The sequence below is a fragment of the Suillus paluster genome (genome assembly GCF_016628075.1).
Source record: "Suillus paluster strain FC165 chromosome Unknown EDB91scaffold_30, whole genome shotgun sequence".
Lineage (NCBI taxonomy): Eukaryota > Fungi > Basidiomycota > Agaricomycetes > Boletales > Suillaceae > Suillus > Suillus paluster.
The window spans coordinates 104199-129967 of NW_024537590.1; the positions used below are offsets into that span (position 1 = coordinate 104199).

The 25769-nt window shown below is 47.9% G+C and overlaps 8 protein-coding genes across 8 annotated transcripts; 4 read left to right on the forward strand and 4 right to left on the reverse strand.

Moving 5' to 3' along the window:
* Positions 1-411: 411 nt before the first annotated feature.
* Positions 412-1523, reverse strand: EDB91DRAFT_1249008 (isoprenoid synthase domain-containing protein; the record flags this gene model as incomplete). The annotated part of the gene is made up of 4 exons (XM_041323012.1): positions 412-685; positions 741-892; positions 946-1428; positions 1482-1523. 4 exons carry the CDS (start codon positions 1521-1523, stop codon positions 412-414), a joined length of 951 nt encoding a protein of 316 aa, XP_041176557.1.
* Positions 1524-2757: 1234 nt separating this feature from the next.
* Positions 2758-4762, reverse strand: EDB91DRAFT_1082563 (uncharacterized protein; the record flags this gene model as incomplete). The annotated part of the gene is made up of 10 exons (XM_041315506.1): positions 2758-2802; positions 2916-3034; positions 3091-3198; positions 3256-3277; positions 3305-3446; positions 3496-3509; positions 3603-3675; positions 3736-3779; positions 4151-4329; positions 4402-4762. 10 exons carry the CDS (start codon positions 4760-4762, stop codon positions 2758-2760), a joined length of 1107 nt encoding a protein of 368 aa, XP_041176558.1.
* Positions 4763-5432: 670 nt separating this feature from the next.
* Positions 5433-6023, reverse strand: EDB91DRAFT_1054299 (zf-DNL-domain-containing protein; the record flags this gene model as incomplete). The annotated part of the gene is made up of 2 exons (XM_041313819.1): positions 5433-5595; positions 5653-6023. The coding sequence occupies 2 exons, from the start codon at positions 6021-6023 to the stop codon at positions 5433-5435; spliced, it is 534 nt and encodes a 177-aa protein (XP_041176559.1).
* A 2341-nt stretch (positions 6024-8364) lies between these two features.
* Positions 8365-10872, forward strand: EDB91DRAFT_1054246 (heavy metal translocatin; the record flags this gene model as incomplete). The annotated part of the gene is made up of 2 exons (XM_041313817.1): positions 8365-9747; positions 9814-10872. Coding segments are annotated over 2 exons (2442 nt in total), but the record flags the coding sequence as incomplete, so codon positions are not given.
* Positions 10873-10976: 104 nt separating this feature from the next.
* On the reverse strand, positions 10977-11885 carry EDB91DRAFT_1136752 (flavin reductase like domain-containing protein). Its single transcript, XM_041318844.1, has one exon. The coding sequence runs from the start codon at positions 11876-11878 to the stop codon at positions 11090-11092; it is 789 nt and encodes a 262-aa protein (XP_041176561.1). The 5' UTR covers positions 11879-11885; the 3' UTR covers positions 10977-11089.
* Positions 11886-12450: 565 nt separating this feature from the next.
* Positions 12451-14413, forward strand: EDB91DRAFT_1136755 (uncharacterized protein). The gene is made up of 16 exons (XM_041318845.1): positions 12451-12633; positions 12687-12704; positions 12754-12787; positions 12836-12849; positions 12901-12941; positions 12996-13053; positions 13118-13127; positions 13190-13207; positions 13260-13311; positions 13363-13400; positions 13455-13491; positions 13542-13557; positions 13618-13663; positions 13718-13824; positions 13885-13972; positions 14031-14413. The coding sequence occupies exons 1-16, from the start codon at positions 12509-12511 to the stop codon at positions 14274-14276; spliced, it is 948 nt and encodes a 315-aa protein (XP_041176562.1). The 5' UTR covers positions 12451-12508; the 3' UTR covers positions 14277-14413.
* A 6904-nt stretch (positions 14414-21317) lies between these two features.
* On the forward strand, positions 21318-22622 carry EDB91DRAFT_1054305 (mitochondrial carrier domain-containing protein; the record flags this gene model as incomplete). Its single annotated transcript, XM_041313820.1, has 7 exons — positions 21318-21359; positions 21417-21652; positions 21710-21798; positions 21853-21951; positions 22010-22203; positions 22252-22344; positions 22395-22622. 7 exons carry the CDS (start codon positions 21318-21320, stop codon positions 22620-22622), a joined length of 981 nt encoding a protein of 326 aa, XP_041176563.1.
* A 501-nt stretch (positions 22623-23123) lies between these two features.
* On the forward strand, positions 23124-23685 carry EDB91DRAFT_1136774 (uncharacterized protein). Its single transcript, XM_041318846.1, has one exon. The coding sequence runs from the start codon at positions 23199-23201 to the stop codon at positions 23454-23456; it is 258 nt and encodes an 85-aa protein (XP_041176564.1). The 5' UTR covers positions 23124-23198; the 3' UTR covers positions 23457-23685.
* The last annotated feature ends 2084 nt before the right edge of the window (positions 23686-25769 follow it).

Sequence of the window (25769 nt, forward strand, 5' to 3'; positions counted from 1 at the left end):
GACCTGGACTTGAAGGAAGTAAGTATCACCCATCGAAGGTCTCTCATGGAAATTGGAATGTATTCGATGAAAGTCTTGTAAACTCGCCGGACAATTTTTCATCCAGTCGGAGTCGATACAGCAGCCTTATGCGCCCCGCTTGAGAGAGCGATGTCGAGGAGTTCCACCAACAGCATTGGGAATGCGGGAAATGGAAAGAACAGGAACTCCAAGATGTGAGAGAGGAAGACGTTATCAAGCGCATTCCCAGTATAGAAGGATCGGGTAGTCTCCCCTAAGGTAAGTACGTACTGTAAGACAAATGCCCAAAAAAATTATAAAAAATCTCATATATAATCCCTTGATCAGGAACATCAGTGGAAAAGGTTTGAAGAGATGGTCAGTCAAGTAGCGACAGAGTGCTATTAAACATCAAAAAGATGACCTCTCCGACATGATCTCCTCCAGCTTGTACCTTCTCAACGCAGCATGGAATTTGACATACCCATCAAAAAATTTGATGTAAGCGTCATAGGCGTCAGTACGCAGTCTCAGGAATTCGAGGACATTGTGATGCGCTTTCACAGTTTTCTCGATGACTTCATGCAGAACGTCTTGTTTAGTGAGAGAACGAGAGGCCGCCATGAGTGACAAGTAGTTTGCGGTGTCACCTTCAATTTCTTCTTTATAGTATGACAATATATCGCTATTTAATGACAGGTTAGAAAATCTAACAGGAAATCATTAATTGATGAACTTACTTTGTGTGGTTTATGGCAGTGGTTAGATCCGGCATACATTGAATGTATTCCCGAAGGGGGAGCGTGGAAGGGAAAATGAAGAATCCATATGCATCCGCCAAGCCTGAGAGCAGCCTAGAATATTCGGGGTACAAGGGAGTCTCTGGTGAGATCTATGACGGAGGTGTAAAGATTGAAGCCGCTTTTATTGAAAAAAATCCCATACCTGCATATCCTTGGTCTCATTGTCAAGTAAAATGGAGGACATGAAGTTGAGCGAAGACGCGACAACCAAATTTGACACCGGGGGGGAATAATGGCGAGCGGCCTCCCGCAAGAGTTCATCGAGCGCATTCAGGACTGGATCGCCCTGTGGCTGGCAGCTCGCGAACCGCTCGTTGAAACGGTACACATGCACCAGATCTTCTCCCCTGTCCATCATGTCGTCGATGCAGGTGCTGACGGAAGTGAAGAGGCAGATCCACATCTTCGTTGCACGGTCAGGGAGATGGTCATAAGCGTTAGACATTATAGCCACGCCAACGGCCATGTACGGGAGGATGGAATACTTCCCGTCCATCGGAAAGCCGCGGTTGATGGCCTCCTGGCAGCATTCAGAGTACCACGCTTCGTCAATCGCAATGTCCATATATTGCAAGCCACAACGCTGAAGAAATTCGGCGATGGCCTGGCGGAGGCTTGTTAGGACCTATATTTGACATTAATCGGGGCCTGGAAGCGTAGCAGAATAAATGCACGTACGTCACCATCCAGGGGTGAGGTGGACAGGTTTTTAATTGACATCGTAAATGATTAGCAGATGGAGACTGGCGAGAGAATGGTTGCAATGGGTTTCACCTACCCTGTACTTATACTAATGTGAAACCTCTCTTAGAAATAGCTCTGCGCCTGATGTCAGTTATTGCAAGTCAAGCACGGAAGAGAGTTCTCGCATTCCGCACATAACCGTTCCGACATGACCGTGGAGCGACCGTCAGCGTCGTGCAGATTGTCAAGCAGGTTGAAAATGATCGGCAACTTCATAGTGAATTGCCGATAAGTAATGTCCTTCGGAACCAAGGACCGGATGAGTTGCTACCAATGCTACTCGATTCGAGTAGGACGCACGGCAGTCCTTTCAAAAGCGCCTGAGCTCTGCATATCATGGTGGGTGACCAAGATCCTACTAGGTTGGTATGCGAAAATACCATTCTACAATACCGGTGGTTCTCTATATATAATTAAATCCCCAAGTTCTCTTGTGGTGAGCGTTTGCAGTGAGGAGATTACCGCGGTGCCACCATCTGATTGAGCGTGCTCCGAGTCCGTCGACCAGATCTGGGTCCCTGGGAGATAAGACAACTATCCTGATACGGAAGGAAAGACTACAATGTTCATTGTACGGGACTAGGCAGAACCGGTGATCTGCTACATAGTTGTGCACTGTCGGCTGTGTCGGGTATCAGGTTCCCTACTATTAGGCTGCAGAAGGTGTAAGGCGGCAAGTACTCAATTGCCATGTGCAAAATAAGACAAAAGCACCCACCGAAACTACTTAGTAACCTGGAACAGTCCTAGTACAAATTTACATCGTATTTCTGGAATGTCTTACCGGAACATTGACCAGTCGAGTGTCGTGTAGAATATCACAAGGGATATGAAGCCATTGAGAACGTAACTAGCAGTGTCCAGGATCGGGGAGGAGTCGTTGAATGATACGCTATCTAGATCTTTGAAAATATTCGTGGCAAAGAAAATGTCCTTCAAGTTGTGTAAACAAATGTATATGTCTTTGTCTGCCGCAGAAACTGCAAGGAGATATTGGTATTCTTGTGTCGTAAAATTCCTTTAAAATGAGTCCAAAAAAGACGATCGATAGGCTCTTGCACCATCGCGGTGGATTCAGATTCACGGGTAAGGAACGTGGAATAGGCTGTGAATCGAAAGCCCATGCACGGATCAATTATCCGCGGCCAGATGGGTTCCCCATTCAGCTGGGACTTTGAAGAAAATTGTTCGAAGTTTTCTGGGAAGGTGGTTAAGGGCCGCCATCCCGGCTCTCAATTCCTAGTTTTTCTTCAACCTGCATTAGTTGGCTGCACACTATGCTGCGTTTTCGAAGCGAGGGTCCATAGAATAAAAGAACTTTTCGTGGTGCATCAGCGATGAAATGCAGGAAGGTATCGATCAACTTACGAAAGGAACTGGAATCAGAATGACAGCGACGCCTCCGAAAATAGTGTTGGCCCATTTGTACGTGAGCTTGTCGAACATCGTCTGAGAGAATAGAGGGAATCCAAAGCTACCAAAGTTACCTACAGTTTCTCAGCATCTCTCAGCATGCGAATACAAAATATTGGTGGCAACGTACGAGCTAAGCCTTGACTTGCAAAAGCAGACGACGCAATTGGACCGTAGCTATGCGGGGAGATTATGTTGAACGCAGACTGTGGGGAGGTGCTACAAGGTACTTGCAAGTCTGCCAAATATATGAAAACCACTTAATAATGAACAAAACATGAAGATCTGATTGAACCGTTTGATGAGCGCTTCCGGTCCTAGTACACATAGAATAATGAACACACTGTTAAGCCGACAACAGGCCACATCCAGAAGATGCGAGGATCTGCCGTCCATGCATAGATGAACATCGAGGTAGGCAGCAAGAGTGCAACTACACAAGCGGTGCATGGCCTTGCTTCAGGGCCTCTCTGAGAGACGTATTTCCTGAACAGATCAGTTAGTTACAATACATAAATTTATGCAATTTGCCTACCGGTGCATTGCATCCTGATATAAATTGGCACAGAGTTCCAATAAACTTCCAACGCTGCGAGGATGAACTGCATAAAAAGGTCAATCCATCAGTTTCAGGGCACTTACATGACGGTAATGAGCACTAATCCACTCTGCCACGTTGAAGTGATATAGGTTCTTGAAAACTGCGGACACGGATCTGCTCGAATTACTTAGCCACAACTCTTCACTTTATTATGTGAGTAATAAATTCGCATACCCGGGCTGGACGCAGAGGACGCCGGACATGAAAAAGACCCAAATCTGTGGAGAGAACTTTAGAAACAACGAAAGACGGCGAGAAGGGGTACAGACGCAGATACTGGTCACGATCGACTCAGTGAGGACAAACACTACTGAACATTAGGGCTACATTGCACAGCAATCGTCAAATAACGTACTGATTGGCCGAGTACACAATGTTTTAATCAGTGCGCTCAATTTCGGCCTCATCTCCGCTCCCCGGACGTGGTACCGATGGTTCCCAGTTTCCCTACAGAGCTTCCTAGCGATGCCTCGAAGGATGATTTGAGATCGAGTCCCCTCCATTATAAGCAGGCTGACGAGGGAGTAGGTCCCGTGAACGCTGCATCGGATTGTCATTCGAGCGTATCATGGGGATAAGATGGACGCACATCGCTTGAATTCTCTGGATCCATCTCCCACTGAAGATGAGGGTCGAGCTCCAGCCAACCAGAGATGATAGACCCTAGACCAGTGGTAACTATGGCCACCAGGAAGAACACGGCCACCGGTAGGCCGCGTCTAGAACATGGAGCGTAAAAGCCCATGACAAATGATAGAGTCGCAGGAGCTGCGGATGTGGACCAGCCAGTGACATTTTGTAGGGATCAGTAAGCCTTACAAGTGATTCCATTGAACGCACAGACGACTAAAGTGATACACCATTTTCGCAGCCATGAGTAGTTGACTGGATTCTTCGGCTCTCCGGAATGAAAATCCACCTGGTAGTATTGGTGTTGAATATACTCGATGGACATGACTGGGAAAGTAATAATACTAACGTAGAACGAGTCTGTGGGGGAGAGTAGGGTCGACGCAGATTTGCAGGCGTCAGGAAAGGTTTTGATAGAAAGAGTCTTCACAGGACTGATGGGTACGTCGAGGAGAGTTGCAGTAGTAGAGGGTCCACTTTCTGGCGAACTGGGACGCGTCAAGATAATTTCGTCAGGGGCGTTGTCCGTGCCCATAATTGAAATTGGAGAAGGGTGTACCGCGGTGACCATGCTGAGTGGACTCTTGTTGGTCCAAAAACCCTTGAGGGCTTTGGTTTTTGAAGAGAACGAACACCGTCATCTCGGCAGCAGAACTGTCGTACTCGAAAAGTGGTGACTTCATTTTTGAGATTCTGGTGGGTGGGGCGCACGTTACGTATTCAGCTAAGTCTATTGAGATGACTGGAGGGTCGTTTATGACAGTGGATTGCCACCTTCAATTTTGCAGCGCACACTCGGAGAGGACTTCATACAGATCCGGCTGTTGGAGGATAGTATAGCCGTAGCATCATTATCAAGAGTTAGTATGCCAATGTAACAATTTATGGATCCACGGACGTCAGTATTGTGTTGAATTGTGGTGTAGAAATGGTGGGAACCGAAGATCGCTCTGAAGACAACGCACGGAAGTGCAACAACACGGGCCGTCACAGAAGGCCGGCATTTTGGCCGTTCTGTTGAGTCACAGACCGCGTAGTATGAGGTTATGGATCGATGGTGAGTATTATTGTTCCAATTATTAAATGTAAAGGATGAGGGTCACGCTAGATGTAGTATTAGCAAGCTGTCACCGCTATTTATTTTGGCTCTCGCGCAGCGGGTTAGAAGGATACTCATGCTGTCAGCTAGAGCTGCAAGAGTAGCTTTGAGAGCTAACACACCGACTTCGAGTGTTTGACATCTACTTTCTACCAGCTTCATCAGCAAATTCCACCACACCATCAGTGTCCAAAACGCCTCTTTTAACGTTTTCGCCACGAGCACGAAGGAGATCCTCAATATTTCTGAGTTTTCCATCTTCCGTGCTATCTTTGAACCAACCGAGATTATCAGCGATGAGATGCCTGACGGGGTAAATATAGTTGTAAGATCTTGCAGCGCCAAGATTGATGAGCCCGCACCTATTCTTGCATCCGGGGCATTGGACAATGACAATACCGCGTTCGTATGCACGCTTCGTAAACGTATGCGAAGAACGATGGGAGCACGCTTCTGCTGTACAGGTAAAAACGATGCCTAAGCGAGCCTCTTGAATGGGAGAATCGTCCTTAATTTGATCCGAAGACCCAGAGGGATGTGAAACCGAAGAGTTTGCCAAAGGCTTGGACGGATGCGAGGACGAATGTGACCGGATGGTTCCAAGAGCCAGACAAGGCGTCTGTGAAGCTCTTCGGAATGGCAATCTAGCGTATGGCCTAACGTTGGCAGTGTGGGGTATAAGGATAGGGCTAATGTTACGAAGAAGCCTTGAGGGTAAGAGGATCCTGTTCATACTGACAACTGACTATGAGCAAAGTTAGCGAATGACATGGCGAGCATTTTCAATCTCCGCAAACTATTAAAATCGTTAATTAAGGTTTGCTTAAAGTCAATTCTTATCCTCTCGCACAGCGTCAAAGTGCACAAAAATTCGCAAAGCTGAGAAGCCTATCGCCGCAGAAATAAAACATGCGGCTCGTGACATTTCCTCGAACTTCCAAGATTTAATCCATTGTGCGGTGCGTATGAAACCAAGAGGAGGTATTTTGTGAACGCAGGACCGTATATGCTTCATCTACTGATACCTACGTTATCCTCTGGCTCTATCTGCACGCTTCGAACCAACAGTACTTGCGTAAGTTCTGTGCCATACTACCGTTGCTGAATTGGCATTCAGATCGAGTAACGGCCGGACCGCTGCAAGTAGGTTTAACATTTAACTTGATGGAGTAGGCACTCGTCTCGCCGTTTTCCGATGGATACGTGCTTGACGGTGGGCTACCCTCACGGTGACTTAGCAATGGGGAGTTCTGCTCTGTGGTAATGAGCGGTGTATTTTCTGCGTGCCAAAAAGCGCTCAATCTGGCTATATCGTCTGACATAGGAAGTACCTGCGCTGTTAGAAGATTTTCGCCCGTTGCTGGTCTGAGGAGGAAGGTTCATTTTGGTCTGTTTGGGGCATGCAGTCTGCCAAGATGAAATACGCATATATAGCCGATGGGGGCCGCCAGAGCTTCCGAAGGAGCAGGAACTTGAACGAAAACCCGAAGAAACTGATGCGGCGTTGCGCCATACGTCAGCCCAATAGCACACGCACAAGCGCAAGTCACATACATGAATAATAAACTGAACTCGGTTTCGCTTCATAGATATCATACGACTAGGCTCTGCCATCCGGCGAGAACAATGCTGGTTAGTCAGATGGTGTCAATGGAGTAAAGAACACCATAATACACCAATTTCTGGTGTATTATATCAAATTCGCTCTTGGCGCCGTAAGTCAAGCTTAGTAGCAGGTCCCTCCAACGTCAACTCGAGAAATCTGTATGCATAGAACGGGGTCGAAGAAGAGTGTAATAATTTCGGAATACGGCGGTACCAATGAGAGCATCATAGGAGGTGCTCACGTCAGCGGGGTGTACTTATGGACATCCATCATCCAAGCTTAAGCGCTTAAGCAGCGAGTCGCATTTCCAGCTCCGCATCCACTATTGAATCTTTATGTTCCCAGTTTGCAAAGTCGGTTCCGGTCGAGATGCGCACGCGGATGCCTAGTTGCCTTCGACACTTCTCTTCCGAAGAGTAAAATCTGCTAGTGCAGTATATAAATAAATGATAACAAAACTGCGATACCCTCCTCGTCGGACCTCCTTATCGCAGGGCTCATAACAAATTCGCTTCTAGTATATGTAGAACTACTTATGCATGATTACAGTGATCCATTCTAGAACTAACATCCTTTTGATCAAGCACAGACATGTTACCAACGTCCCCTGTTCTAAATTCGCATCCTCTTCAAGTTCAGAGTGCTCTCGAAGCCCATTCGGACGCTGTCACAAGCCCGGCGTCGAGCGAAGTCAAGGTGTCCTGTGACTGCTGCGCCGCTATTGACACAGATGCATGTCGTTCCATCGGTCTCGAGAAGGAGAAACCGTCCTGCTCCGGCAAAGACAACCAGAAGGGCTCATGCTGCAGCGGTGGGCACTGGAACGTGACAGCGAGCCCTTGGGGATGCAGCAGTGAGGAGAAGGACGGATGCTGTGGTAATGGACCGGGAGAGCGTGTGGCTTCGGGCTGCAGTTGCGGAGATGATGAGAACTGTGGTGGAGAGGTAGTAAGTAGTTGCAGCGAACAGAAAGTTGATAACATTGACTCTGATGGTAAGTTCTCTTCCTCAGCCCATCGCTCTAAATTTCTCTCTGGGTGTTCGCAACTGACATTTGTCTTCTACGTTCGGCAGATTCTGCTTGCATGTGCTGCATCAATATGCTCGTCAATGAACCAGGTCTACAGGGTGAGCTGATTGACCCATAACTTCGATTCCCGATACTATCGTCCCATTGGTACTAGCCCATCCCACATCATCTTCCCCCAACAATCTCGCCGGCGCTACGATTGCTTACCTTGACGCTTACGCCAGCACCCTTCGTGCGTGCTGCAGAGCCCTTGAGAAATACTGCTCTCGTCGCTCCTGCTGCTTCGTCCCACGTCCCGCCGGCTCGCTGACACCCTCGTCCTCCGCCCCTTTCTCCCTGCTCTCGTCGCGCTCAGGGACTGGCCAATCTTCCCAACCTGAAATAATTAAAGTTCCGACAGCGATCAGTGCTGGTGGGGACATCAGACCTGGGGAGAAGCTTCAGCTGGAGTTACGCGGCATGGACTGCGCTGACTGCGTGGTAAAAGTCGGACGTGCTTTAGCGCAGCTTCCCTCGGTCACTCTTGTGAACCTGGACTACTTCAGTGGCCTTGCAGAGCTGCAGTACGACGTCGAGACTATCACTCCCGCCGCCATAGTTGCATACGTCGCGCGTGCAACTGGTTTTGGCATCAAGGCCTTGACTGCGACCTCCGGGGACGCGGCGGCTGCCATCGTCACGCTACCCCTCTCATTCTCGACCATGCCGCCTCCTGAAGCCTTCGATAGCTTTGATACACGTTTTGGTTCAAATCCTCACATCATCGAAGTTTCTTTTCCCGTTCATATTGACTCTTCCCATCGACCTCGTGACGTTCTTGAGCAGTTCAAGGTCTTTGGTGCTGAACTCGTTCCTGCTGGGTTCGACGGGCACCGTGACATGGCCACACACGACCTCATCGATGTGGGTGTCCGTACAATCGCTTGTGCCGTCCTCTCCATCCCTGTGCTTATACTCGCTTGGTCCAACCTCCCTTACCAACCAGTCCTCTACGGTTCCATCTCTGTCGGGTTCACCACACTCATCCAAGTGTTCGCTTTCCCGATCGTTTCCTCAGCCTGTCGTTCGATCATTTATCTACGACAAGCCGATATGAGTGTTCTCGTTGCCATCAGTACCCTTACCGCCTATGTATTTTCTGTTGTCTCTTATGCATTTGAGGTCGCAGGCAGGCCCTTTTCTTCTCCCTTTTTTGAGACCAGTGCTCTCCTTGTCACTCTCATCTTCCTTGGACGTACCATATCCGCTGCCACACGTCGCTCAACAGGTTCTGCCCTTCGAGAACTCCGCAGGCTCCAGCCGACTGATGTAATCCTCCTTTCAGGCGAGAACGAACTGCCCCAAAGTCTAGATTCTCGCCTGATTTTCTATGGAGACATCATTCGCATCCCTCCTGAGACTCGAATCGCGACTGACGGACTTGTCGTCAGTGGTTCGAGCGACGCGGACGAGTCATCTGTCACAGGCGAAAGTGTTGCTGTACCTAAGCAAAAGGGCAATCGTGTTATCGCCGGCACGCTCAACCTCAGTGGCACGCTCGACGTTCAGGTCACCCAGCTCGTCCACGAAAACTCGCTCTCTCGTATCACAGCCCTCGTCAAGCAGGCTCAGTCGTCACGTTCCCCTGTTCAGGACCTCGCCGACAAGCTTTCAGCCATAATTCTTCCCGTAGCAGCCTGTTCCGCTTGTATTGCATTCCTCGTCTGGGTTATCGTCGGCCGCTATGTTTATCACTACTCAACAACCTCATCCTGTGTTGATGCTCTCACATATTTAATTGCCATTCTCGTCGTCAGCTGCCCTTGTGCTATCGGTCTTGCTGTAAGTCTGCTTATTCCTTGCACCTGGCGTTGTACTCACTCTTGTCGTGTTGATATCTGCCCACAGATACCTATGGTCATTTCTGTTGCGATCCGCATTGGCATACGTGAAGGCATACTCTTTCGTTCAGCTGACGCACTGCAGAGGGCCCATGACATCAATGTCATAGCATTCGATAAGACCGGCACACTCACTCAGGGCTACTTTACGACGGAATGTGTTGAGATTCTAGTCGAAGGTGCAGAGCAGATCATCAACACGCTAGTCAAGGACAACCGACACCCGATTTCTCAAGGTGTTCACCGCTACCTCACCGCTCGCCTGTCTGCTACGACACAACATCGTGGAGGCACTGTTACAGACATTGTCTCGCTCCCAGGGAAGGGGATAAAGGCCTCGGTCTGCGGGTTTCCTCTTCTTGGTGGAAGTCCTACATTCACCGGCGCATGCTCTCATCCACTTTCCTCGGAACTTCAGTCTTCGGGCCTTACCCTCTTCACCGTCACACTCGCTGGTCAAGCGATCGCGTTCTTCTGTCTTGCTGATACACCGCGACCTGATGCGAATGCCCTTGTAATGGAGCTCGCTCGTCGCGGCAAGGATGTCATGATTTTTAGCGGTGATACACCAGCTGCCGTGAACCATCTTGCACATGCTATTGGCATCCCCCTCGACAAAGCTTTTGCCTCATACACCCCTGAGGACAAGGATTCCGCGATCGCCGCATTGCAAGCCAAGGGTCAACGGGTTTGTTTTGTCGGTGATGGCACCAACGACGGGCCAGCTCTCTCTCGGGCTGACGTTGCGCTCGCCATTGCAGCAGGCTCAGATGTAGCGCTTACCGCTGCTGGGGCTGTGCTTTTGGGCTCGGATCTCCGTCGTGGCGTTCTCGCTCTGCTAGACATTGCAACAGCAGCGCGAATCCATGCATACTGGGCCCTCGTGTGGTGCATTTTCTACAACATCTTTGCGATCCTTCTCGCATCGGGTGTGCTCGTCAAGGTTCGTATTGAGCCACGCTGGGCTGGGATTGGTGAAGTAGTTAGTATTCTCCCTGTAGTCGCCATTGGACTTGGGCTTGACGTTCGCAGGAGATCACGCCTTGGAATGCGTGGTTATAATTAAAGCACATGTCTATCCATTCTCATTCATACTTTATGCATGTCGTCATTTTTTTTTACTCCCCACTTTGTGTACACCCAAAATGTTTGAAATCTATGACTGATATATCATGTGTTTCACTCGTTCCAGTGGGCAAGATTTGATATGTCTCGAGCAAATGTAGGTAAGATGAATACTATCATAGGTATCAAAATAAATCATGTAGTGTCAAACAGCTTAATCATGGATTTGATATCTTGCCCACGGTGGTGTACTTTCGCTGGTGGTAGAGCAAAGGCAACGTCCGTAATCCCTCATTCTCGAGCTGACCCTCTGGCTCTGGAATGTCCTCCACCCTCAAAACGCGTGCGATGAATAGCTCCGAAGCCAACCCGCCACTGCCCTCTACTTGCTGCACCTCCGCTTCCCACGCATCCATGCTCGAATGCAACCACCGCGTATCACTCAAGGGCAACGACCGTCCAACCACAGCGCAAGAAATGGCGCCTAAAGCACCTTTGATAACCGGGAGACCATCCGCGGACAGCACCCACTGCACCTCCGAATCCGCGAACGGAAAGGGGTGCAGGTCTGGACTGGAGAACAGTCGTGCAATATCGGGTTGTGCAGCAGAGAGTATATTGACGACCATGTGAGACGACATCTGCGTCTGCGCCTTTGCTGCATGGGCATTCAGAGCGAGAGCCATGCGTGATGGAACACGGAGGGAGAACGCGACGAGTGGATGCGGATCGAGTGCGATGGACGTGAAGGACGACAACGTAGCGCCATGAAAGATCGATGATACTTTTTTCTGTCCTTGCACAGACGAATTACTGTGTTGTGTAGTTTCATGGTCTGGTAGGGTAGACGTGACTACCGCCACAGGTTGGGCTGTCTCTCGGAGAAGCTTGCGCAAAGAGTTTTTAACGAGCTTTGTTTGCGCAGACGGTACAGAGCTGTAGCTTCGGAGTAGGCTGTGGTTCAAATTATGCGCACGTCTGATAGGGCTCGTGCATGACTGAAGCATACTGACGCGGTCATACTTACAAGCCACTTATAAAAGTACAATTATGGTTGTGCTGACTAATATGGACTTAAACCTTTCGCTGTCTTGACTATGAATGGGAATAATATTGTTGTCAGAGAAGATGTAAGTCAGAGAGTCCTACAGGTCGCTCTTCTCGAGCATTCCCTGTATGTTCAGATATGCACATGATACATGGTACTTCACAGTGAGGTGAGCTATGACTATTATAAGTAGTAAGTATAGGCCTACTGGCACTCATTAGTTTTGTTTTGCGCAGGTATTGAGTGCGAACTTAACCGCATACTGCATATGCATTTGCCACATCGCATCCCAGACCAAGGGGAACTCTCTTGAATAGTTCTGTGACAATAAACAGCCTGTACCACAGGTTCAGCACATGATTATTACGTTGGGTCTGATCCCATCACGTCGGATTCACTCCTATGGCATAGTTGCCGTCATGAGGTGATTACCGCCTCTGTTTTGCCGCATCTGACGTACCATCACAGGGTCCAGTACTATGTACGTATTACATTTGTGGCGATTAGTGATCAATAGACAAGATAGCACAGCTTCTCCAGCTACCTATATGATCACAGTAGAACCCCACCAGGCAGCTCCTCACCTTTCATGATGGATGCTGTATCGAAAGTCGGTTTATTGGTCTCCCGCTCTACGGCCTCGAGCTCGTATGGTGTCTTTTATATGGCTGCACTGATATGCGTTGCATTTTGGGCTATGCTGTGTTTGCAAACGTGAGTGAACACTTCATTATGGGATACCTTGATTTGATTTATTGTCAAAACAGGTTTTGGTACTTTGCAAGGTACACTTCGAGCTTTTCCTTTGTCCTTGGATTGACGCTATTTGCATAGCTACGACACTGACAAAAAATTGCTCAAATTTCTGGTCTGTCAGATAGCGTGACCACAAAGGCTGGCACTGACATTTCGATAGGTCGTGTTTCTATGGTGACATCCATACTACAAACCATTCCGTTCTGTTGTCAAACTTTTGTATAGGGTGATCAGCACGGCGCAGACGTATGTTATCGTGTACGGAGGTGAGTTCTGATGTTTCTTAAATGCCACTGACGACTTAAACGGCCCACATATAGTATGGGTTTTTACGATCGACCATTTCGGTGACTATTCATTTCTGGTGCAAGTTGTTCCGTACGTACTGCCTAACCTTCACTGAATGATATCCTCAATATTGAAGATCGCGCCCCTCCCCTAGTCCATTCGCTGTGAGCGGCACAGCCATTCATATCCACTCAGTTTCGGGAGCTGATCCTTCGGATTTTGCTAGACGCAGTTTATTTTTGCAGTAGGTCTCGTTCATCTTCAATGCCCGCAAGATTCACTTTAGTATGCTATAGGCTACAGCCACAGTAACAGTCCAAGCATTCTTTGTCTTCAGAATATGTCGCCGTAAGTCTAAAACACATATTCTCCCTTTACGCGCTGGACTTATTTGTGCAGTCAGCGGAGGTGGGCTGTGGATGGTGGCTGTTGTATGGGTATGTGCAATTGACTGACGACTTCTTGATCTTATGATTGTTGCTCTTATCCAGGCTGCATTGGCGATTTTTCAGATTGTTGCTGCTTTCAGTGAAGTTTCACTCCCTATCATAATTCTACTTCGCTGACGGGTTTGATAGTTATTGTCGTAAAAACGTGAGGAGCTTCACTACTTCTGAACTCGTGCTACATTGAATTCTGACGTCGCCTTCAAAGTTGTCTATCGGGCTACTTGCCATACCTCTGGACACCCTTGCCAAAAGTGACCATCTTTTCTTTTCAAATGAAGACTCGGTAATTGAACTATTTGCTAAAGGACCTTGCGATCGCGTATCTCGCAGTTTCCCTCTTCATCGACATAGCCATCGCAATATTTCTCCTCAAACTATTACATCGGCACAAGAAAGAAACACAAGTTCGAAGGTAATTTTTGCTCCTTATCATTACCCTGCCTAGCTTCGCACTTATGTTTCACTTCCAAAGCACATTGAAAATTATACAGCGACTCATGGTCCTGGCTGTCCTAAACATGGTCTGGACAACGGCATTTGCTATTTGCGATTTAGTCACAGTAAACCTCCTTCCCCTGTTAAAGTCAGCCGAGCTGACCACAGACCTTTGACACGCAGTTCCTTTCCCTCCAGGAAGAGGATTTCTACTTGCTCTTTGACATGCCTATCTGCTCTTTGTACTGCAACACCCTCCTTGCAAACCTTAACATGAGGGCGTCCCTCGGAGAGCAAGAATCAGTGGTGGATATGGACTTGACGACGTTTGATGCAGTTGGACCCCCACCAGTAACTCTGATGCTGAGAAATGATACTAAGGTCTCTACGCAGAGTGGTTCGCGGGTTAGCTTGGAACTGGCAGAATAATCTCGGATTGCCATGCTCGTTTATTTGACGTTCGTTTATTTATTATGTCCCGCATGATACGTACCTTCTTTGATTGTATATTAGACATGTCCACGCTGGTTACAGAGATTGTGGGTACTTTTGCTAGAGGGCAACGCCGGCAAGTCAGGAGTATGTCACCTCTAGCGAAGGTGTGGAAATAGAAACTGACAGTCCAACATGCGTCAATGCAATAACGAGCACAGAGCCAACTGCGTTGCAATCATATGCGCAAGGATAAGGATACCAGGTCGAGGAAACATAGATGACGACAACCTCTGCAACGAAAGGTGCGAAAATATGAGTGATTTTCCAAAAGTTGATTTTCCCCTCAGACTCCGAGGCCAGTAAATAGCGGATGAAGACAAAAGCTAAATGTCGGATACAAGGAATTGAGTTTTCGGTGTCATCTGAGTTGTATCAATCCTTGACGAGGAAAGAGTCCTTACATCTGCTCCAAAGAGAGAAGTTGAGGGTGTGCAAGACGGGATTTGACTGGGGAAAGTGAGCTCTTGAAGTGGATAGCCATAATCGTAGCAAGAAACGTAGAGTACTAGCATATGGATCAAGCGGTTGGTTCGAGGGTGTTTTATATGAAACTGAGCTTACTGTCTAGATCGGCTTGTGCCTGTGTATAATCCCGTAGCATTTAGCACAGTGCGAATACACAAGAGGCTGTTGTAGTAGCTTGTTTCAAAGGACAGAACACAACATGCTGTTATAAGTAGGACATCCCTGAACGAGAGTTAGCGCATCAACATGGGCAAGGTCAGGGATGCTGCTTACACGCAACATTATCCGCTTCTTTAGGATCACAAGTTTGAGTGCACTGTGAAGGAGCGGTCCCGTCGCTTTGTCTTTTGTATGACACACTCAACAGCGTCCGAAAAGTATGGGTGAAATAAGAAGCGCTTGGATGAAATGAAACAAGGTTATCAGTCGCTGATGAGACGAGGCAGATCATACAGGCACGCATCGTTAAATGTCGTCACAAGGTCATATCAAGAGGGTCATATGGATTGTTACGGTCATCCTTTTCCCCTAAACCTTTCACCCTTCACACCGTCACATTTCACATGCTCACTCTTCTAATACGTGTACTTCTAGAACATTCCATCGTACGATTCTCATTCTCTTTTTCTCATTGGCTCATTACTATTGAAGCTCCGCTTCTATTATTCATTCGCTGACTCAATACCCCTATATATACCTCTTCTCTACCGTTTGTACTCTTTAACTTGACCTACGCAGACCAGGGCCTGCAATACTACTGCTTTACTCGTACGACTCTAACACTAGGGTGTTAGCTAGAACTTTCGACTACTTTTGATTACTGCTAAGACGTCTGACGACGCTGAGCGTAACAAAAGGTCAAGTTACTTTTCAGACCGCCTGTCCTACGACCTCGGCGACCACCAACGAACCTTGACTAAGCACCTGCGGTATCTACTGCCGTTGCTGACCGACTAGCCAAGACGGCTACTCGAGGGAAACACTACCCCGGCTTTGACTGGGACGAGATACTAGGAACCTGGACTGCTCCAGACGTAGACAACAACTACTTCACTATCCACCAGTGGAGAACGTTCAGAAACAAGACCGCTAAGAAAGGAACTCACTGGGACTTCGACACCCAATCCTACGTTGACAACGACTTCCCCGAAACACCACTCGTCTCCCCCATTCCCGCACCCGCTCCACTTCCTCCCGTACAAGAACCACTTCCCCCATCTCTACAACCTCCCCTAGACGACTCTGACTCTGAACCCGAACCAGAAGACGACGACGACGATATGCCTAAACTCATCGGCAACGTACCCCCTCCCTTCAACGGCGACACTCGCGCCGCCAAAGGATGGCTTCTACAGGTAGAAGCCTATCTTGATATCAATGACTCTGTCTACACTATCGACAAGCAAAAAATCGTTTTCATCTTATCGCTTATGACCAAAGGAGAAGCCGCTAAATGGGCGGAAGGGCAATTCAAGAATGCTAGCGCTTCTAAAGCGTACGGATCTTACGAAAACTTCCTTGAACAATTCAAGAAGACGTTCCACCTGAAGAACGTCGTGGACACAGCGATTCGTCGCATCTCCACCTTGAAACAAACAGGAAGCGTTCCCGCCTATACCTCCCTATTCCGCACCATCCTAGCAGACACGGGCATCACTGAAGAAAGTATGAAGATTATGTTCTTTAGAAACGGTCTCAAACGAGAAATTGTAAGCACTATACTTAACTTCGAAAACGTACCCGCTACCATAGACGACTGGCTTGAAAAAGCCTTAGAAGTAGAGTCTCGACGTAGTCTTACGGCACCTACTAACTACAAGTCCCGAGACCCTTACGCTATGGACATAGATAGGGTAGAAGTAGGAGGAGAAGAGGAGGAGGAGAGGCAGGTAAAGAAGGCCTACCTGACGCCACAGGAAAGAGAACGTAGGCGCAAGAGCGGCCTCTGCTTCAAATGCGGCAAGAAAGGGCTCATCAAAGACTGCCCTAACCATCCCACATTCACTCCGCGAAACCAAACCGCCGCCAAGAAAGCCAGCAGAGACGACGAAGACGACTACAAGGAGTTCTTAGAGTGGAAGGCGTTCAAAGCACGCCAGGCAAAGAAATCAGAGGAGAAGGATTTTGCCTAGAGGAGACTGGACCGGCATCAGTATCTCCTAGAATCGGACTAGTAGTACAATCGATTGGTGACTCTAATTCTATGCGTTTACCACTAACCTTTGACTCTAGCATTGCCGAAGCCGCAGCTCTAATCGACTGCGGAGCAGAAGGAGAATTCATCGACTGGATGTTCGTAAGACGGAACTCCATCCCCACGGAAAAACTACAAAAACCAATAAAAGTTAGAAACGTTGACGGGACACTCAACAAACAAGGTCAGATCACCCATGCTTGCAACTTATCATTCCGAATCAAAGGAATCCACATGGAAAGATGTTTCCTTGTAACCTCTCTAGGAGGAGAGGACGTCATCCTGGGAATATCCTGGCTAAAGAAAGAAAACCCACAGATAGATTGGACGAAAGAAGAAGTAACCTTACGAGAACGGAGCGCATACGTCGAAGAAGTCGAAGACGAAGAACAAACGTTCTTCGATACCCAGGAAAACCTAGAAGACGAATGGGATCCCGCCGCGGAAAGTATTCCGTATTCCTCCGAAATCCCTAACCTCCTTGACCCCGAACCTGCTGACGACACAGAAGAAGAATTAGAACCAGACGAATTCCTGATCGCCTATTGCAAAAACGATCACGTCATCGGAACTTACGAAACTTTTGAATCCCCTCTCACAGACAAACACATCCCCACCGACCACCAATATTTCTCTACCCTCAGAACCTTAGTCAGGAAAGCAGACAACATCTCTCAAACCCTCGCCCAAGACGCCACCAAACCGAAGAAAACCTTCGAAGAACTCGTACCAGAGATCTTCCAGAAGTATAAGGACGTATTCGGAGAAGTAGCTAACGGAACTCTCCCACCAGAACGCAAGTTCGATCACAAAATCGACCTCAAAGATACCTTCGAACCGCGTAAATGTAAAATTTACCCACTCAACCCCGCGGAAGAAAAAGCCATGAACGATTTTATCGATGAAAATCTCGCTAAAGGAACGATCATCCCCTCCAAATCTCCCCAATCATCTCCATTCTTCTTCGTCGGGAAGAAAGACGGCTCCCTCCGACCTTGTCAAGACTATCGCTATCTAAACGAACACACGGTTAAAAATAACTACCCATTGCCGCTAATCTCTGACCTTATAGATAAGCTCAAGAACGCGAAGATCTTCACCAAGATGGATATTCGATGGGGATATAACAACGTTCGACTCAAGAAAACCGACCAATGGAAAGCAGCGTTTGCGACGGCAAGAGGACTCTTCGAACCGACGGTAATGTTCTTTGGCATGTGTAATTCCCCCGCCACCTTCCAATCTATGATGAACGATACGTTCGGAGATATGCTCCAGGAAGGATGGCTAATCATCTACATGGACGACATACTGATTTTCTCAGACGACTTCGAAACCCATCAGAAGCGGACACATCGCGTACTAGAAAGACTCCGCCAGCATCGCCTCTATCTCAAACCGGAGAAATGTACGTTCAACGTAGAAGAGATCGAATACCTCGGCATGATCATCAAACCCGGATCGGTAGCTATGGACCCGGCTAAACTGAAGGGAATCTCCGAGTGGGAAACCCCGAAGAAAGTCAAAGAAGTCCGATCATTCCTCGGATTCGCTAACTTCTATCGTCGCTTTATCACTGATTACTCTACCATCGCATGACCCCTTATAGATCTCACAAAGAAGGATATGCCGTTCAAATGGAATGAAGAATGTGACTCCGCCTTCAGAAAACTAAAAACCATCTTCACATCTGCCCCCATCCTCCAAATTCCCGATAGACACGCCCCATTCGCCATCGCTACCGACGCCTCCTTATACGCCACCGGCACAGTACTGCTCCAAAAAGACTCAAACGGCGAATGGCTCCCCTGTTCCTACCTCTCCCAATCGTTCGCCCCTGCCGAAAGAAACTACCAGATCTATGACCGAGAACTCCTCGCCGTCATCAGAGCGCTCAAAGCATGGCGACATTATCTCTTAGGCTCCCCGTTCCCCGTAGAGGTTCAAACCGATCACAAGAACCTCACTTACTTTAGAGACGTGCAAGATCTCAATAGACGCCAAGCACGCTGGCAAACATTCCTCTCTCAGTTCGATATCCGTTTCAAATTCGTACCTGGCAAAGACTTAACTATTCCTGATGCACTCTCCCGTAGATCGGATCACCTTCCTGACGATAGTGTCGAAAAGGACAACACGAGTATACAACTCCTTCCCGATTTCATGTTCATCAATTCCGCTTCTCTTTCTGAACAATTACGTATATCTTCTTCCATTGACCCGGTAGTACAAATAGCGCTCGACGCACTCCAGAACCCCTCTATTCCCCCTCCTCTTCGTTCCGCACTGTCAGATTGGAAACTCTCTGACGGTATTCTTACTTACAAAGGACTTACTTATGTTCCACCTGGCGACCTTCGTCGCAGCATCACCTCCCTCCATCACGACTCTCCCACCGCCGGCCATCCAGGACGATACAAAACTCAAGAACTCCTATCACGTGACTACTGGTGGCCAGGACTCTCCACGTTCGTAAAGAACTTCGTTGACGGCTGTAGCATTTGCCAGCAAAACAAAGTTAACACTCACCCGTCCTCTCCCCCATTACATCCTATCCCCGCTCCTATATCTAACCGACCTTTCAGCTCATTGCTCCACCGACCTCATCACCGACCTCCCGCCGTCTAACGGCTACGATAGCATCATGGTCGTGGTAGACCATGGACTTTCGAAGGGGGTAATTCTCACCCCATGTAACAAGACTATAGACGCTGAAGGCGTAGCGAACGTCTTCTTTTCCAAAGTATTCTCTAGATACGGACTCTACGATAAAATTATATCTGACCGCAGACCCCAATTTGCCTCTAGATTCCAGATCGAACTCGGAAAACTCCTCGGATACAAGAACTCCCTTTCCACTGCGTTCCACCCTCAGAGTGACGGAGAAACCGAACGAGTTAACCAAGAGCTCGAGGTTTATCTCCGGATATTCTGCGCCAACGACGCAACTGGCTGGGCATCCATGCTCCCCCTCGCAGAATTCGTCCACAACTCCCGTCATCACTCCGCTCGCGGAACGTCACCGTTCTATCTCATGATGGGCTATCATCCCAAACACCTTCCTGACCTTCATCCCAAAAGCGATATCCCCAACGTCGAACAACGTCTCCTCATCCTCAATAAAGCACGTGACGAAGCTTTAGCCGCCCATGAATTAGCACGCAATACCATGAGACAACGAATCACGTCGAAGTTCATACCATTCAACAAAGGCGATAAAGTATGGCTCGAATCCAAAAACCTCCATCTCGGATATCCTAACCGTAAACTCGCACCTAAACGAGAAGGACCATTCATCATCGCCGACGTACTATCCCCAGTCACTTATCGCCTTACACTTCCCACTCAATGGCGCATTCATCCCGTCTTTCACGCCGCACTCCTCTCTCCCTACAAGGAGAACGACATTCATGGACCGAACTTCACTAGACCACCCCCTGACCTCGTAGACGGAGAGGAAGAACAGGAGATAGAAGCCATTGTGGGCCATCGAGGGTCGACCTCACGCAGATACTACAACGTAAAGTGGAAGGGATTCCCGAGTTCCGAGAACGAATGGATGACAGAGAGACAAATGGGTAACGCTTCCGAAATTCTTTCTTCTTATAAACGCACGCATCATCTTTGATTTTTCTTCGTAGAACTCAGATTCCTACCTAAAACGGGGGTAATGTTACGGTCATCCTTTTCCCCTAAACCTTTCACCCTTCACACCGTCACATTTCACATGCTCACTCTTCTAATATGTGTACTTCTAGAACATTCCATCGTATGATTCTCATTCTCTTTTTCTCATTGGCTCATTACTATTGAAGCTCCGCTTCTATTATTCATTCGCCGACTCAATACCCCTATATATACCTCTTCTCTACCGTTTGTACTCTTTAACTTGACCTACGCAGACCAGGGCCTGCAATACTACTGCTTTACTCGTACGACTCTAACACTAGGGTGTTAGCTAGAACTTTCGACTACTTTTGATTACTGCTAAGACGTCTGACGACGCTGAGCGTAACATGGATCCGGGTGCATATAAGTGCAAAAATTAGCCTAGTTAGCTTCATCACATGTGCGCAGGGCATTCGCGCTCCCGGCATTCTAATCCTATCGATGGAAGCCAGGAAGTGCAGGGTCTCCGGGATGATGTCAAGTTATGTAGGCAGAACAAACAATGAGTCAAATTTAGATGGGCCATCGATTCGGACTCCTGAGGCCTGAAGTTCGGACCGGCTATGTCCGCTCGAGCGCTCAAGAAGTCATTTCAGCACGTCCAATCACATCTCAGCGCTCAGCAGCTGAGTCACGCTCCATGCTGCATGGCTCTACAACAGCCAAGCTTCTTTCTGACAACTGCACTAGTAGGTTTCCATTACACTTCTCGATCATCAGCTTGTTTGTTCAAAAGGTCGTAATAGGACCATGCAGCAGCAGGCCTCGGAGCAGGCGTCGTCGCCGTCCTATGCATGCACCCTCTTGATCTCCTCAAAGTCAAGCTACAGGTAGCTACAACAAACCCACAGGGTGGTATTGGAAAAGCAATATGGCATTCTCTGCGCGACATTCATGCAAGTCAAGGGTGGAAAGGCCTGTATCGAGGCGTAGGACCAAACATCGCGGGGAATGCGTCAAGTTGGGGGCTCTACTTTCTTTTGTGAGTAGCATTATCATCAGTTTCTAATTTTTGGTGCACGGTACCGATATACTTCAGCTATAACATGCTGAAGAAGCGTGCAGCCGGAGATGACCCAAATTATAGGATGCCCCCTGGAGCATACTTGCTTTGTTCCGCTCAAGCGAGTTCGCACTTCCATTCCATTTATCCTTATGATGTTTTCTCACAAATATCAATAGGCGCGGTCACAGCAATAATGACCAACCCTATATGGGTCGTAAAAGTGCGTATGTTCACAACGCGTGCCGATTCACCAACGTCATATCGTGGCCTCTGGGGTGCGCTCTCCTTATGTTGTCCTCGTTTTGGTTTGTTAATTACTTCGTGCTATATTAGACGGCCTTGTTTCAATATGGAGGCAGGAGGGCATCTCTGGCTGGTGGAAAGGGACTAGTTTGGCTTTGGTCGGCGTTAGCAACGGTGCAGTGCAGTTCATGGCATACGAGGAGATGAAACGATGGGGTTTTGAACAAAAGCGAAAACGGTTTGCAAAGGCCGGAAAGGTGACGGAACCGGAGGATGACAAGCTGGTGAGTTTATCACATTCTTCTTCACCTCACGTTTGAGAAGTTGGACAGTCAAATATGTCGTACACGTTAATGTCTGGTGCGAGCAAACTCTGGGCTCTTGTACTTACTTATCCATACCAAGTTATTCGCTCTCGAATACAGGTGAGACAATTTATATTGTTAGCTACATCACATCTTTATTTCTGTCTTAGAACAATGCCACCGCTCACTTATACCCCGACATACCCACCACTATCAAATGCACTTGGCAAGGCGAGGGGGTTCGTGGGTTTTATCGTGGGATGGGGACGAACCTCGTGCGCGTTCTTCCTGGAACCTGCGTCACTTTTGTTGTATACGAGAACCTTGCATGGTTATTGCGGACATCTGCGGCGCGAAGGGAAGCAAGAAGACGAAACGTGACTACCGAGCTGGTTTGAATCTACAAAACTTATTTTACATCAGATATTGGGACTTCCTGTTCCATTCTATCACACACGACCGAAGGTCGATCGACGATGACTTCAGCTACTCTGTGTCCTTGTGCGAAGCTCATCAGCGTACCGCCTGGCTGTTAGATAGATGTTGTACGTACCCCCTAGGTGCAAGTATGTCGGATTGGCCATAAAATCGATGGAGTCAAGACGCTTTCGCACGCTTGTACTACTAATTAGCTATACTATCACTCCTGGGGTTCTGCAATATTTTCAATAAATCTTTTGTAATTCCTCAACCACATCATATTTTCTTCTACGGATTTGCACAGATGTAGATTCGTAGCTGCTCTATATGAAACTGATTTTTGCTGATTTTAAGGATTTTGTGGTGGAGTGTCGGATGAAGGCCGAGAAAATTCAGGGTCTGACTGGTATTCTGCAAAACATGGTCACGTCGTGTCACACATCGGCACAGTAGCGGCAACGTCAAACTTCACTCTCCGAAGACTCTGAGCTCTGTCGAATCTCGATGTCGCGCGTCGAATCTCGAAACTTTGAAAATGAATACTATTGGGGATCATGGTTCATATACTAATTATCGTGATTATAATGGTACTGATGGAGTCCAGACTCGTACAGCTGACGGCCTGCATCACCAGAGCCCCCGATGTCATACATCTGCACTCCACCACCAACTCGAAAATCCTGAGACATACTAGCGAGAGGTCTACCAACCGGTGTAAAGGGAGGGTGAAGAACAGGTGGAGACCGAGGTACAGAATGGTGCATTGGATAATATGGAGGTGCATAGCCAGGTGGGGGCAGATCCATGCCTGACATTGAGGAGTGAGTGACAGGCGGCTGTGGTGGATACCTGGATGGTTGGTGAATTGAATTTGGGGGAATTATATCTTGCGGGAATTCAGGAGCAACATTATTGTCATTTTCGAGACGGTGCCTGCGAGAACGGGGGGATTAAATAAACCCTCATAGCGTTGATTTTTCTCGAGTTCCGGGTGGTCGTTGAAGTGCTGTAAAATTCGCTGTAAGGATGCGAGAATGAGATGCGACGTGATGCGACTGGATGCCGTGTGTCAAGCCGAGTGTGCCGTAGAGGAGATTGAATTTCTTACACACTCTCCTATCTGCTGTCACACTTTCATACATGTCGTCAATCCTCTGTCTATAGCATCTTAAAACAAGAGAATGACCTCTATCGAAATTGTGTTCTGACACCCTGACAAGGTGTTTGATATGCTCTGGGTGTAACTTTTTGAATATCTCTCAAGGATCTATGGGATCTGGATCATTTATGATTATACAAGGTTGCAAATCACCACTATTCCGTCTCTCGCAGCTGCAACACTCAAGAAATTTTTATTCTACTTGGACAGTACATCATCTCTAAGTAGCCTACATGCATCTGAATTTTTTTGAGGTGATCCAAGCAGCGCATTGAGGTGTTTTGAACATTTTGCATATTACATGCCAGTTGCAGATTCCCAGGAATGATAGTATTACGTAGACTTGAACACCTTTTAAAGTTTCGCTACCTTTTCCCGGACCGTGGAGTCGCTGCGTTGGACCATCTTCCACTGATATCGCGTGAGTAGTCAGGCTCAGTAGATCTTTGATGGCGATGCGAATGATTAAGGCGGGTCGAATGCATCATAAAATTACCCCACCTGTGACCTCAACATGTTTGGTCCTTGGAGTTAAGCATTCGCTAGGTGATTCACGAGTCCACGATTAACAGTGTCGGACTACGTACGAACGAGTGTGCAATGTCCAGTTTAGGTGACGTCTGTGTTAGATCTTTTCCTGCACAAAATCTATTTCTCTCTAACTCATAAGATGCAGCACGAGGATCCTCTCACATATACAATAGTCGAATGCTGGACGACCTCTCAAGTTGTTGTAGACTAACGAGCATCATGCAGGTCCTGGTTGCAGGAAGGAGATGTGTGTACTCTAGCACCGAATCGCAATTTTCGTAGTGGTGTCCACCCTGCAGTTTGACGGGACATGTAACATTGTATGTACCTTGGCGCGGACTCGAGTGCACTTGCCATAGTTGTTTGTTGATATCCTTTCGACTGCTTTGCATGTTAGGGGAATACTGCCGTGGTCGCCAGCTTTTCCGCATTTCGAGCGGGTGTCGCAAGATGACGCTCCTTGTTTTGGGTGTTGTTCTGGTTTTGTGGGCGTCGTATCGCGTTCTGCCCAGAACATTACACTGGCACCTCCCCCTATCGGCACAGTTGGGTATCGTATCTGGGGTGTATCTCGTCTCTCCCCTGGCGACAAGACCGGCGACAACAGATGAAACATCTGTGAGCATCCAAAGAAATCAATTGGACGGTTGTTGATGCACTGAACCCTTCAGACATTGCTATAAATCGTATCTTCGAGCGGGTTGCTTCGCAGCGTTTACTGCACCCTTTCACAGGACACCAGAACGACTTAAGCTCTGTCTTCCTTTGGCTCGCTGACATCAATGCCCTTGCTACTTCCACAGAGCACCTTCACCTTACACTTTCTGGCTCAGACCTCTGGACCTTCGTGGACACTTAAGATCGCAGACTTGCCACCTCGTCCTCTCCAAGTATTTCGCCGCATTCAAATGTCACACGAGCAATTCACTGGATCACTCTGTACCGCCTTTCAAACCTAGCCTCCCGGACTGGGTGATCCTCACTCCGCCAAAGATCCCATGCTAGTTTTCACATGTCTCAGCCGTTCCCCAATTCAATGGAAAAGGACATCAAGATAAGAATGCGTCGCGTCTGGACTTCTCTCCCGCTTGGGTGGGGCATGGTTTTCCTGGGTAGGTATTGATTCTACGTCATTTATAATTGAGGTCATATTATGTCCCTCAGGTCAATGCTAGTCAAACGAATCTTTCTACTCTGAACTTCCATCGTCTTCGGTCATGTCTCCGTTATGGGATCTGAATACCCGTCTTACTCTCCAATAATAAACATTTTGTTTGTTTTTTGTTACTCTCCACGTTGCACTCATGCTTATGCGCTTTCCCTCTTCGGTGCTCGGAATCTCCCTCCATGGCCACGTTTCATCTCAATGTTCACGATTCTAGTACTCAAGTACCAAAACATCATTTCTAATTGATGTTTGTGCTGACTAATATGT

What these genes read in the sequence shown, in the direction of transcription:
- EDB91DRAFT_1136752 (XM_041318844.1), bottom strand. Translation starts at nt 11,878, where the DNA reads ATGCTTCAGTCATGCACGAGCCCTATCAGACGTGCGCATAATTTGAAC.
- EDB91DRAFT_1136755 (XM_041318845.1), top strand. Translation starts at nt 12,509, where the DNA reads ATGATGGATGCTGTATCGAAAGTCGGTTTATTGGTCTCCCGCTCTACG. An exon ending in TGTCTTCAGAATATGTCGCC is followed by an intron (nt 13,312 to 13,362) that starts GTAAGTCTAAAA and finishes TTATTTGTGCAG; the next exon opens with TCAGCGGAGGTGGGCTGTGG. An exon ending in TCTGGACACCCTTGCCAAAA is followed by an intron (nt 13,664 to 13,717) that starts GTGACCATCTTT and finishes TATTTGCTAAAG; the next exon opens with GACCTTGCGATCGCGTATCT.
- EDB91DRAFT_1136774 (XM_041318846.1), top strand. Translation starts at nt 23,199, where the DNA reads ATGGTTCATATACTAATTATCGTGATTATAATGGTACTGATGGAGTCC.